Genomic DNA, 14,511 nt, shown 5'->3' on the forward strand with positions numbered 1-14,511 from the left:
CCCTGCCTTGGGGTCAGTTCCATGTGACCATTTCTAAAAGAGGACGGTCTTGGTCCAGTCTTCCGTTGTTCATGCTGTAGCCCACCACTACAGCCTATCGGCATTGTACTTGCAGGTGCTAGTGTTTTCCTTACATTTAGTTGATAGCTGGGCTGGTGTTTCTGGTATGGCCTTTTTGGTCTCCTATGTGGTCTTTTGATCCTGCTTCCCCAGACTAATGGTGAATGTTACAGGTTTAACATCCAGATGTTTCCCTGGGGCACTGAACCCTAATTCTTGGTCTCCCTTTCCTGCTATTCAAGGTTGCATCACAACTGGCTAGATCTTTGTTACGGGCAAGGCCAGTTGGTCCGGGTCCCCTTTTCAGGTTAGCTGTCACCATACTAGGGTATGGTTTAGCCATTGCCCCTGTGTCTTTTTCAGTGTTGCACTTTTGTTTACTTAGCCCTGATAATCCCCATAAGTCTGTGGGGTTCCCTCTTTGTTCCTGCAAACTATACTTCCACTGGGTTATTTCTAGATTGACTACTTTGTTGTTATTCGACTGGAGACTTTTCTTGGTGTACGGTCATGCTATTGCTCTGATATAATCCATTTCCGCTTTCTCCATCAAAATCAACACACAAAGGTCTTGGCACTTGGTGCCTCTTAATGAAACACACCCCAAACAGCAAACAAAATCTTTGATTAACTAAATTTTACGTCTGTCATACTTCTGACTCCTCGATGCTTCTAGTGACCTGCTTGTTGCCAGTGTTGAAAAGATGAAGTGTTAATTGACATAAGTGCTTTAACAGTTTAAGTCAAACGAAAATATGAGCATAAAAAAAGGTCTTGACAGCGCAGCGGGCCAACTGCAATTATTTGTTCATTGGACAGTCAACTTCCCATCTCAAATAGACCCTACCGCCCCTTAGTATCCCTGGAAATGTAAGGATTATTCCCCCATCGCCTGGGAATCTGCAATAAGCCCAAGTACCTGCGAAGATGTTGCGTTAGGTGCAGGCTGATTATTCAATCTACCCCATCACCAACCCCCAGGATCGAGGAGTGGGACCCCCACGTAAGTTGTTTTCACCCACTGTGGTTGAGAGCCCTCACAGAATGATTCACTCTACATTACTGACAGTCTTCCCTGCTGGGGTCAGTAGAGTGTGGACTCTCAGCAACCCCCACCACTATCTTGCAGAGACAGGCATGGACCAGAATAGCGCTGGAGAATCTGCCCTCTGTTGACTTGATTCAGCGTACTTCTGTCCTGTCTAGCCCTTGAGCTCTAAGAATACAGTCCTTGCACTCTCAAGGCCGGAACTCCACATGGTAGACCGCAACAGCTAGCTGATCCTCCGAACAACTGTTACTATATTAATGTAAGTATGCTAACTCAGACCCTCCTATGCAGTTTCATTTTATGATACAATGTAATCGAAGTGGTTGGGTGGGTGCAGTCAGTTAATTTACTGGGAGAAAAAATAATTTTTAGAATGTATAGATTAAAGATGTATGAGAAATTGCATTTTATTTAACGATTCATTAAAATGATTGGCAGTGAAATTGATCCCTTATAGAGATGGAGCACGGAGTGAGTGGTTCGAGACACCGCTAACTCCCGCCCACTTGATTTGCAGAAGCATGCCAACACTTTGAAAATGATCTGTCCGAGAGCTTGTTGTGGTCGATGTAATGCACAGACTAGACAGCGGGGAGTCATTTAATAGCAGATCTCTTAGCTACGGGTGCTACCTGGACTTTTTTTTAACCAACATAAACGATATTTTATCTAGGGCGGTAAAAAGTGGGCACAATTAGAACAATAAAATATTTACCCCATTTGTATTCTACGCTTAACAAATAAAATACGTACAAAGTATTTCGAGATTACTGTAGCGCAATCTAAGATCATCAGAAATTATTATTACAGCATAAGGGGCAGAAAAAATGAAATATGGAGGATATGACAAAATAATTTTCAAGTATTCGCTTTATGGCCTTTTAGAATCAGAAATAATGAGCAAGCATTGTCTGCGAACGGTGGAATCTCTACGTACCAGTCTCAAATCTCTATCACCAAATTCCGAAGCGCTTAAAATAGCGTGCGGATTATCTATAGGAAGCACGAAGGGGTGGGAAAGGGCGCGGAGAAAGGAAATTGCTTGCCAACGCTTATATCCCAACCGCATATCAAAGATTTTGTAACCTAGCCCCAGATTACCCTCCGGCCGAAGATCTATGAAAGCAGATCCAGCATCACGTGGGAGGAGACTCAGATCCTGCAGGGGTGGTAACTCCCTGACAAGAGGATCTCTCATATTAAGAGGACTGGCAGATCACGGCCAGTGGATCCCGCGGCTGGGTAGGTGTGTGTCGCGCCGCTTACCTACCACCAGCCTCCGGATCATTCAGAATATTCTAACGGAGCCGCTTTCTCGGCCCCCCGCGTTATATGGAACGCTTGCGCTGCAACCCCAATCGGCCATCCTCTGCGGCCCATCATTGGTCATTCACAGACTTAGGGATCTGAACTCAAGCCGTGATTGGCGGACTAGGCCATCAGTCCCAAGCAGGCTCCGCCCACTAGAGATCACGTTAGTGTTGTGCAGGCGCGGGTGGATCCAGCTGATCCCAGAGAGTCGGCTTTCGTGATTATCGATTATCGGATCGGCTGGTGGAGAATGGACATGAAGAAGAGGATCCACCTGGAACTGAGGAACAGGACGCCACCCGAGGTAATCGATCTTCACGGGGGTGGTAAGGTGTTTTGTAGAAGTGCTCTGCGACCCTGCGTGATCCCGTGTGAACTGCCCCGCAATGGTGCAAGGGGGGCGTGAGGGAGAGAAGCGGGCATGTTCCCGTTATCCCGGGACGTTTTCTGCTGTCAGGGGTCTTTCTCCCACATGTAAAACTACCGTGGACCAGGAGCCATGTTAAGTTTGTAGCGCGGAGCGAGATGCGAGCCATTTCTTTAAATGCGCGGATATTTGCGCGAGGAGGGGTTAAGCGGGGAGCGTAGTAAACCCGTCACTTATAAGGTACGGAAAGCAGCCCGCTTCACTATGCGCTAAACGGAAGGGCGATGAAAACTTTTTGGGCAATGTTAGTGGGGTCAGGAGTGCCGTTGCGCGCAGTGTCTGCGCACGAGCCGCGGAGATCTATTATAGCCTGTCAGGTTCTTCTGTCACTGCACCGATTTGCGCGCTATTCCGACCACTCCAAGAAAGAAATCAACAGTTTACATGAAGCGCTTCAACGGACCGCCTCACGCACCACCGGACTGTTTTTGGTTTTACGCAGAATTCGCGCGGCTGCAGCCTAGTCTGCGCAGGTGTGCCGGGCCCCCGCGCGCTCCGGGGCTCGGTTGCGAGGAAGTAATCTGGAGGGGGGCTGTTATAGGGGCCCCATTGGCTGTAGATCTCGCTTCGTAAGCCAGGTTAATACTGGCTGACCTGTGCGGACAGCACCCCGTGCCAAAGGAGGGGAGGCTCCTACTTGCAATAGTCCAGTTCTTAAAACGATCCGAGGAGACAGTTGTTACGTACAAGAAGCGGCGCTCCCTTCAGGTTTTGCCAGCGGTGGCCTCTTCCGCCTGGTGGACTGGGTGATGATGGGCATCTACGAGCCTCTGGTGTGTCACGGCAACTGGCCTCACCCAAAAGAAGCCGCCATTTTCTACTCGGTGTTCGCTGGTAAACAGAGACGTCAGGGCGCGCGAGCCGTACCACAGGACCAGGGAGCGGGTCTTCCTAGGCTCTTGCCTTTACCTAAAGGCGCATTTTGTTCGTGGTGGACGCTCCTGGCTCCGGAACATGACTCCGTCCAGCTCCGGCTGCTGCCATTTTGTTGATCTAGCTGTTGTGTTCTGCCCTCGCCCCCGCCCCCCAAGTATGGGAGAGCCGAGCTCTGCAGGGGAACACGCAAGCGTCGCCTCTTTGAGAAGGTGTAGAGCCCGCGGCAGTTCATGCCCATTTGAAGTGGTTGAGGACACTGGACAAAGCTCCGTCGAGCCTAGCTAGAGACCTCGTCGCGATCACATTGCGACAGTGGCCTTTCTGAGGGGGGTCGGAACATGATGTAAGAGTGGTCTGGAGATCTACTCGGAGCGTTTTACAATATGATGGATCCGATGTAAGCACGCTGATTAAAAATTAGTCCTTGATAGCGTTGGTGGCGTTCAGAGACCATGCCCCCGCTAAGCGGTGAAGTTACGACAATACTCTCTGGACTGGGCAGGACGACGTACCACAGTTCCTGTGACTGTAGGTCAGCACAATGCAACGCTCATGCAGACATTGTTGGTCTTATGATCGGAGCAGAAGAACTAACAAGGTCCTCCGCCCAGTCCCCCACCCCCCTGGCTGAGGGCGAGTGATCCACGGGTAGACGAACGACAGCTTTATTCCGTTCTCTTCCATTGTATCTTGGCGCATTTCAATCATATGGACCTATTTGCCCTTGGACTGACTTTTTTTTATTTAGGTCGAAGCCTACCAGACGGCACAGCTGTCTGGTTTGCTAAAGACTTCGTGGGGGACATTCAGAAAGATGCCCTTATTGGATTTGTGGATTGTAACACACATTGTCTGGCTTTGTATTTAGCGACATTTTTTTTTTATTTTTTTGCTTCAGGCTGTACAGCTTGAACCTTCAAAATTTGTCTACTGTAATCTTCCACAAACTCTTTCTGTAAACAGACCTTAAATCTTGTTCTTATTTTGTCACATTTGCTGTGCATTCAAAAAGAGAGGCCACATTTCAAGCTCTCTTCCCCGAGGGAGTTTGGTGTTTGCTTATCTTTCTCTGATTTCAAAGTGAGGAAATGTATGTGACAATCCAGTTGAGTATCCATTTAAGATGATAGAGTGTAGGATGTGTTTTTTAGGTCGAAGCTCATCAGACAGTGTAGCTGTCTGATTTGCTTAACGGATTCTTTGGGCATTTTGAAAGCTTTCCTGCGAATGTTTTTCGCCCATTGCCTACTATTGACTTTGTGGTTTGTAACTTACAGTTGCTTGCTTTCTATTTGCTGCCTCTGTTTTTGGATGTCCAGTTTGGATTCATCCCTCCAGAGAGCATTCCTTGTATACAGTATTCTTTTGGGTACTCGTTTTCTGTAAATTCTCCTTTAAATCTAGGTCTAATCCTGTCATATTTGCCACACTTTAAAATATAAGAAGTCAACTGTCGCACATTTATTTTCCAAGGAAGGTTGGTGTTTACTTTTCTTTCTCTGACTTCAAAGTGAGAGAATTTTTTGACAATCCTACTGAGTAACCATGTAGGAGGAGGAGAGGGTGTAGGATGTTTTTTCTTGTACAAAACAAAAATGAACTGGCCTGATGTTTCAGAAAATATATAAGAATTACCAAATTACAAATGAAGTGTGGTGGAAACAAATATTTGAATTCTATCAAAACTAATCAATCCACTAATTGATGCCATTTCCACACATCGTTTGTGTGCATTAAACTAAACTGTATATATCCATACTAATATAATAAAGATAGAGCCCAAACCTTAAAGGCGGGTAATCTCAGGAACAACAGCACCAATCACAACACCCAATACAGCGTTGGAAAGGGCAGTTGCAGCAGAAGGACTTAGGCTATGCAGACGCCCACCATATACATTTAAAAGGTAAAAGAACCATGCCAGCAAAGTAGTCCCTTGTGGGCGTGTCTGTGTTGTGCTGGGGGCGTGACAAACGCTGGGGGCGTGTGGTACGTTCCGCCCTTCATGCCATGTCTCATATCGTGTGCTAATCCCACCCTGCTCCCTTTAAATACCCCTGCACCCCATAATCATAACCCACCCTTACTCCTTAAAATTCCCCAACACCCTTAAACACTAACCCATTTTAACCCTATAAATATGCCCTGTACCCCAAAACCCAAACCTATCCCTGAACCCTAAAAATACCCCTGTACCCCAAAACCCAAACCTAGCCCTGAACCCTATAAATACCCCTGTACCTCAAAACCCAAACCTAGCCATGAACCCTACAAATACCACTGTGCCCAAAACCCAAACATACCCCTGAACCCTAAAATACCCCTGTACCCCAAAACCCAAACCTAGCCCTGAACCCTTAAAATACCCCTGTACCCCAAAACCCAAACCTACCCCTGAACCCTAAAAATACCCCTGCACCCCAAAACCCAAACCTAGCCCTGAACCCTAAAAATAACCCTGTACCCCAAAACCCAAACTTACCCCTGAACCCTAAAAATACCCCTATACCCCAAACCTAGCCCTGAACCCTAAAAATACCCCTGTACCCCAAAACCCACACCTAAACCATAAAACTACCTCTGTACCCCATTACCCAAAACTGTATCTGAATACCCAAACACCCCAAAACATATACCTCAGTACCCCCAAAACATTTACCCCTATACCCATACTTATCTTATCCAAACATTAAAAAAAAACATGCTTTTACCATTCATGCATTTACAACAAATTTCGTTGTAAGTGTATGCGCGGTAAAAGCATATAAAATGTAATGCCATGCGTTATAATGGCATTGCGGAGTCATGGTACTTTCGTAATGAAAGTATGCGGAGTGATGGTATGCGGAAAAAAAAGTTGCGGAATAATGAGAGTTTACCCTCCCCGGTAAGTCCATTGGTGGCACGGCGGCCCACATCTCCAGCAACATACTCATTTTTTTTTTCACCACCCATTTGACAAATGCACAGGTCTCTCATTGATGGCCATCACCGACATACACTTTTAGACACACCTCCCGCCACAAGTTCTAGAACTGCGAACTTTAGAGCTGGGGAGCTATGTTCGAATCTCAGCATCAGCTCAACATCCTGTGATTCCAGGCAAATCGCTTTGTCTCCTTGTGCCTACCACAAATGAATGTGTTCTTCTGTAATGTAAATTGTGCTCATGCCATGTTGTTGATTTCGCGCTAAATAATTTTGCAAGGAAAAATAAAGTAGGGAAACTCAAGTTCACACACTACTGAACGCGCACTCTTAAGTGCATCAGCAGTGCACTGTGAATCGGAGCGTTTCACAGGGCTGTCACAGATAAGAAATGCTATCTAAACGAAATCCTACAAAACAATATACTATTGGCCGGCTGCAATTCATACCCGGACAACGTCGGGAGGGGCTGCTAGTGTGCAAATATAATGGTCATTTCAATAGAAAATGTGATGTCTGTAATGGCAGTGTGGTTCCACACCATGCATACTCCACTCTACAACATTAGACTCTACTCTACTCCTCTCCATTCTACGCTACTTTACTACATGCCACTCTATGACAAGCCTCTAGACGACACGCCACTCACTCCACATTACTCTCCTCTGCGCCCTTCCACTCTGTTCCCCTCCACACCACTTACTCCCCTTCATTCTACCCCACTTCACTAAATCCAATCTACCCCACCCCAATCCAATCTACCACACTTCACCCAATCTACCCCACTCTAACTACAATCTAGCATACTCCAGTATACCCCAACACGCTCCACTACGATCCAGTCTACCCCTATGCAATCCAATCTACCCCACTACAATTAACCCCACTCCACCCTAATCTACCACACTACAATTTACGCCAATCTTTTCTACTTCACACTAATCTACCCCACTCCTCTCCAATCTATCCCACCTCACTAAATCTAACCCAATCAACCCCACCCGCTCCCCCGCTCCAATCCATTTAAATCTACCCAATTTAAATCTACTTCACTCGTCTCCTCTCTATCCCACCTCACTAAGTCTGACCCAATCAACCCCACCCACTCCCAGGCTCCAATCCAATTAAATCTACCTCACTTAAATCTACTTCACTCGTCTAGCCCACCACATTTCAACCTACTCTACCTCACTCCAATCTACCCAACTCCACCCCAGTAAAAAAATGTCCACTCCGATCTCTACTCCACTACAATCTATCTCATTCCACTAAATCTACTCCACTCTATCTGCTCCACTCCAGTCTATCTCACTGTACCCTACTACAATCTACCCCTTCCATCCCCCCACTCCATCTCAGTCTGCCCCACCCCAACCCCAATCTCCCCCACTCAAGTGTACTCCACTCTCATTTACCGTGATCTACCCACTCCAAACTACCCAACTTAATTCCAGTCTACCTTACTCTACCCCACTCCAGTCTACCCCACTCTGTTTCAATCCAATCTCCCCACACTGTTTCAATCCAATCTACCCCACTCTGTTTCAATCCAATCTACCCCGCTCTGTTTCAATCCAGTCTACCCCGCTCTGTTTCAACCCAGTCTACCCTGCTCTGTTTCAACCCAGTCTACCCCGCTCTGTTTCAACCCAGTCTACCCCGCTCTGTTTCAACCCAGTCTACCCCGCTCTGTTTCAACCCTGTCTACCCCGCTCTGTTTCAACCCTGTCTACCCCGCTCTGTTTCAACCCAGTCTACCCCACTCTGTTTCAACCCAGTCTACCCCACTCTGTTTCAATCCAGTCTACCCCACTCTGTTCCAATCCAGTCTACCCCACTCTGTTCCAATCCAGTCTACCCCACTCTGTTCCAATCCAGTCTACCCCACTCTGTTCCAATCCAGTCTACCCCACTCTGTTCCAATCCAGTATACCCCACTCTGTTCCAATCCAGTCTACCCCACTCTGTTCCAATCCAGTCTACCCCACTCTGTTCCAATCCAGTCTACCTCACTCTGTTCCAATCCAGTCTACCCCACTCCGCTCCAATCCAGTCTACCCCGCTCCAATCCAGCCTACCACACTCTGCTCCAATCTACCCCACTCCAATCCAGTCTACTGTGCTCCAAGCGACCCCACTCTGCTCCGATCTACCCCACTCCAATCCAGTCTACCCGCTCCAATCCAAGCTACCCCGCTCCAGTCCAAGCTACCCTCTCCAAGCTACCCCACTCTGCTCCAATCCAAGCTACCTCGCTCTGCTCTAATAGACCCCGCTCAAAACTACTCCAAACCGATCTACTCCACCCCAATCCTTTCTACCCACTCCACTGTACCCCAGTCAGTTCTACTATAATCTACTCTACTCCACTCTACCCAAACTACCCCACTCTGTCTCACTGCGGTCTACTTCACTCCATTCCAATCTACCCCAATGTACACCAATTCAATATACCAAACTCTTATCTACCCCATTCCACTCGACCCCTTTCCACCGTAATCCACCCTACTCCTCCCCAATCATTCCAATTCCACTCAGATCTAGCCCACCATACCATACTCCAATCTATTCCACAGTACTCCAATTTACCCTCCCCAATCTACTTCACTCCAGTCTACCCCACTCCAACCATTTCATCCAAATCTGTTCGACTCTAATCTACCACGTTCTGCCCTACTCCAATCTGCCTGAATCGGCCTCACTCCAATCTACCATACTCTACTACACCAAATCCAACCCACTCTTCTCTCCCTAAGTCCCCTCTACTCCAATCCATTCTACTCCACCCTAGTCCACCTCACTCTTCTCCTATCTATCCCACTCCGCTCTGCTCCAATCTATTCCACTTCACCCCACTGCTGTCTACCCCACTCCAGGACACTACTGCAGTCTACCCCCATGTACTCCACTATACTTTAATCCACCAAATGTAGCCCACTCTACTCTTCCCCAATCTACCCACTTCAATCTTAACTCCACTTCAATCTATCCTACTCCAGTCCACCCCACTCTAATATCCCCCCTCCAATCCATCACAATCTACCCACTCCACCCAAACAGTCCACCCCACTCCGCCCTAATATACTCCACTTCAAGCTACCACGCCAAAATACCCTACTCTCATCCCACCCAATCTACTCCACTCCAATCCACTCAAGTCTACCACACTCCACCCCACTCCAGTCTACCCCCAAGTCTGTGTACTTCAATCTCCCTCTCACAATTTGCTACCCCCACAATTTACCCCATTACACCAGTACAGTCTACCCCAGTTTACCTCACCTCACTATCCAGATCTGCCCCACTCCACTCTATCCCAGTCAACCCCACTCCTCTCTAAATTACCCCATTCCACTTTTCCGCAGACTTCCTCATTCAGGTCTACCCCCCCTCTACATTCCACCAACTTTTAGCCAATCTTAACAGCAACCACACTGGTGTACAGCATGGGTAAAACTCATTGCCAAAGCCAATAGCTCTGTGTTTACACAAAAAGAACTGTGCTTATGTTGCAGAATTATTATAAATGAAGCACTTTTTTTGTAGTTCTGTAGTGTAGAGCAAGCAAATATTTGATTATGATCAAAACACATCAATACACTAGATGTTGACATTTGCGCTTGTATTCAGTAAACTGTTTTCCCATGCAAATTTCATTTCAATTGAAAATGTGTGTAATGGCAGTGCGCTACCACACCATGCATACTCCATTCTACGACACTTCCCTCTGACATGCCACTCCACTCTACGCCACGTCATACCATACCACTCCAGTCTGTCCCAATCCAATGTACCATAATCTACTCTACTCTACCCCGTCTACCCAACTCAATCTACCCCACCACAATTTAGTTACTCTACTCCAATCTGCCCCACGTTCTAACCCAGGCATCCCCACCCCATTCCAATCTACCCCACTCCATTCAACTCTACTCCTTTCTGCTGCAGTCTACCCCAATCCAACCTATACCACTCTACCCAACTCCAATCTATCCAAGTTCAATTTACCTCACTCTATCAAATTTACCTCACTCCACTGCAATCTTTACAACTCCTCTCCAATCTAGTCCAGTCTACCACAATCTACTCTGCTCCAATTTACCACACTCTAATTCATCCAAATATATCACGTGTCACTTTAGTCTACAGCACTCCCTTTCAATCTAACCCACTCAACCCCAATCTACCCACTCCACTCTACACCTTCCTGATGTACTCCAATCCAAACCACTCTTTCAATCTACCACACTCCAGTCTACTCCACTCCAAACTATCCCTTTCCACCCCCACTGCAATCTACCCACACTCTATACCGCCCCACTCCAAATTTAACAACTCTACTTCACACCAGCCATCCCTCTTCAAGCTACCCCACTCCAATCTCCCTCACTCCAATCTAACCCTCCATTCCAATCTACCCTACTGTAATCCACCCTAATCTAACCCATTCCACTCCAATGTACCCCACCCCAATCTGTCTCACTCCCTCTTGACTTCACTCCAATTGATCCAACTCCAGTCTAATCTACACACTCCACTACACCCCAGTATAACCCACTCCAATATACTCTCTCTAATCCACCCCACTTCACTCTACCACACCCCATTCCAATCTACCACACTCTACTTCACTCCAATTTACCACATACCACCCAAACTACCCCACTCAAGCCTACCCTACTCCACACCAAGCAACCCTACTCCAAACTACCCTATCCTATTCACCCCAATGTACCCCACCGTAACCCAGTTTACCCCCAACCCAATGTACCGCACACCACTCGGGGCTCGACAAATCTAAAAAATCTTATTTGACCTGCAGGTCGAGTAAGTAGACTTTTCTACTTGACCTAACATCAATTGCACTCGACCCCCAAATTGGCACCCGGCACTGCAGCGGCAGATAACACTCGCAAGGCCGGTCAAGTAGGGCTGAAAACTGTCTCGCCCATGAAGAAATTCACTCGCATTTGCGAGCGGTTGAGTACATTTGTCGAGCCCTGCCCACTCTGTCCAACTCTACTTCAATCTACCCTGCCATAACCCATCCAATCTACCACGCTCCACCCCAATATACCCCACTCCTCCCCAATCTACCCACTTCATCCCAATCTACTCCACTCCCCCGTGATCAACCCTACTCCAGTGTACCCTAATCTAATCCACCCCACTCCAATTTACACTATTCTACCCCAGGGTGGCATGCTTCATCATGGGGTCCATCCTGTGCTGCTGCGGAACGGTGCATGCTGCGCCCTACGAATTGCGTGGGAGCACTTATAGATGTATATTATATAATGTATAAATATGATGAAAAAATAGAAGTGGGGGTATTTTTGTGTGAGAAGAAGACGTTAAAAATACCTGCTTAGTAGGTAAATGCTTATTCATTCAGGCCTGTAGTTGTTATGGTTAACAATGGGGGTTGAGGAGGAGTTGATAGCTATGTATCTGCCTTTCTAAGAGTCCAACACGTTCCCCGTGCCTTTTCTTCAAGACCAAGGATCTAACTCCCTAATACCACTCCTCTTACCCTATATAGCTGCACACACTCTGAATGCTTAGAATATACTTAAATATATATACAGCAGCTACTTGGTGTTAACTGCTTGGAAATCTGTGGATATATAATGGGAGAGTTAGTCTGCCAAAAGATTTTGGCAGTATGCACACTAAAACATACCATTTTACAGGTAATATTGAGCGTGTCAAGCTGGTGAAATACAGTAGTAGCATACTTGAGGTGAAATAAATTTAGGTGAAACCAAAATGAGACTTGTGACACACAAACATGTAAAATAAAACACACAATATACATAAAAGATTCAGCACTCCTGCATCATGGGGCCTCCGGTGGAGAGGGAAGCTTGTAGTCACACTCTATAATTAAATAGAGCAGGAGAGAGAACGCCTGGCTCGTCAGGATCGTAATATTCAGAGATTTGAAATGGTATTTCATGCAGATTGTGCCGTACATACTATTCCAAAGCTTGTCCTCTGTGCAGTGACCTACATTGCTGCACGAGGTCTGAATCTTACAGTGATGTGTTTCAACAGTGTTTTTAAATGAAAAGCTAAAGCTCAAAGCCAAGCGGGCGCTATGTACTCTCTACTTTGAAAACTAGACTGCATCTACAGTCCAAAATGGCAGCTCATAATGGGCCGCTTCAGCATTCTCAACTCCAGAAGCTTGCTTTCAATAGAGAAACTCAAGTTCAAAGTCAAGCGGGCGATGTGTCACAGCTGCTTTGAACACTGGACCGCACTCGCTGTCCATTATGGCGGCCAATGATGGCACCTCGTCCGCATTTCTTAATCCCCAGCCGCTTGTATGGTTAATCAGGCAGAGCAGACCAATTATTTAACCAAAAGTAAGCAATATTATTGTAAACAATTTTCCTTTCCCTTTGCTAAAAATACTGGCGGGGATTAACCTACTTTATTCAAAATATGTGTTCTCAATTAAACTACACTCAAGATGCATATGTGTGTCATTTCAGTGCTGTATACCTGCATCCACTTTTTTTATTACTTGGGGGCAAAGTCAGAAGCACACTGTGAGTATGCCAGCCTGTGTGCATACGGGTGACTTGAATCATGTAGCTTTCCGTCTTATGCCACCAGCCTTATGTACTATTCCCATTAGGAGCAGGGTCAAGACTGATTTGCATATGCTGGGTCCAAACTTGGGGGGGGGGGGCGTAGTGAGAGAAAGAACAATGGATTTAACCCAGACCTCTTGACTGGGGGTGAATGTTTGATTCATTCAGCATTTCGTCCATCATTTGTTGCCAAAGCACTTTTCACCCAGAGAAGTAGAGCATTGTGGAGAAGTCTGTGTACCAAACGCTTCAAAGCCTTGTTCGTCTAAGGTAGTAAGAGCTATGAATGCAATTGCAGTACCAGAACCTTCCTCTTTCTATGATTATGCCCAGCCCAAAAATAAACACCGTAGAGGCCTTCCATTCCTAACTCCCATGTCAGCTGCTTTGACCCGCTTGTCGTGGAGGCAGAACTATGAGACACGCAGTGATTTAAACAAGCATTTGCAATGCAATAGGTCTCGCATTTGCGAGACTTTGAGCTATTGCATTGTTAAATGACAATGCCTTTTATTTGTTAGTTTTTAAAACAAATAAAAGACATCGTCATTTACAAAGCAAATAGACTCTTGCAAATGCGACACCTATTGCATTGCAAATGCTTATTATGAGCTTAGTGGTTGCTGATTGAAGCTGCGCTTGTCCAGCCTGTCCAATGCAAAAACAACTGTTGATGGATAGAATGCAGAACAATGTCATACATTCACCTCAGTACAGAGATTTGGGCCTAAATCCATCGATTTTTTGCTCACCATGCCATTCCAGTTTGTACTCAGCCATATGCAAATCAGTCTTGTTGACCCTGTGCCCCATGAGAACAGTCCAGCCCGAACTGCCAAGCCAGGTCCTCCCTGGACTGGAAACAAGTATCCTGAGACTGGTTTCGGCCTATCAGCCCTCATCAGCCAGGGTAGCTTGATTCCAGTGGCATGGAGAGCATGGGACGCCATGAAGGGTATCATGCCGTTTTGGGGCCCAATGTCCAATAGCCTTAACATTCGTGGGCTCACAAGAGTTGTTGAGCTCCAGGCTACGAGACTCGTCGCTTTACAAAACCGGATGGTTTTAGACATCATCCTTGCTGATCGGGGAGGAGCCTGTCACGTCATTGGCAGTAGTTGCTGCGTATATAAACAAGATCACGCCCCTAATGTATACAAAAACAACCGTTGATGGACAGAATGCAGGAACAATGTCATACATTCACCCCAGTACAGAGATCTGGGCCTAAATCCATTATTTTTTTTAGATCAGTT

The 14,511-nt window shown here is 46.6% G+C and overlaps 1 protein-coding gene across 1 annotated transcript in view; it reads left to right on the plus strand.

The window, feature by feature from the left end:
* The first annotated feature begins 2,251 nt into the window (after positions 1–2,251).
* Positions 2,252–14,511, plus strand: part of ANP32A (acidic nuclear phosphoprotein 32 family member A) — a 158,474-nt gene continuing 146,214 nt past the window's right edge. The window contains exon 1 of the mRNA XM_086957965.1: positions 2,252–2,726. Coding sequence (XP_086814091.1) covers positions 2,673–2,726 — 54 coding nt within the window. The 5' untranslated portion in view covers positions 2,252–2,672. The remainder of the gene's footprint in view (positions 2,727–14,511) is intronic.

The sequence above is a fragment of the Lissotriton vulgaris genome, chromosome 2_1 (genome assembly GCF_964263255.1).
Source record: "Lissotriton vulgaris chromosome 2_1, aLisVul1.2, whole genome shotgun sequence".
NCBI lineage: Eukaryota > Metazoa > Chordata > Amphibia > Caudata > Salamandridae > Lissotriton > Lissotriton vulgaris.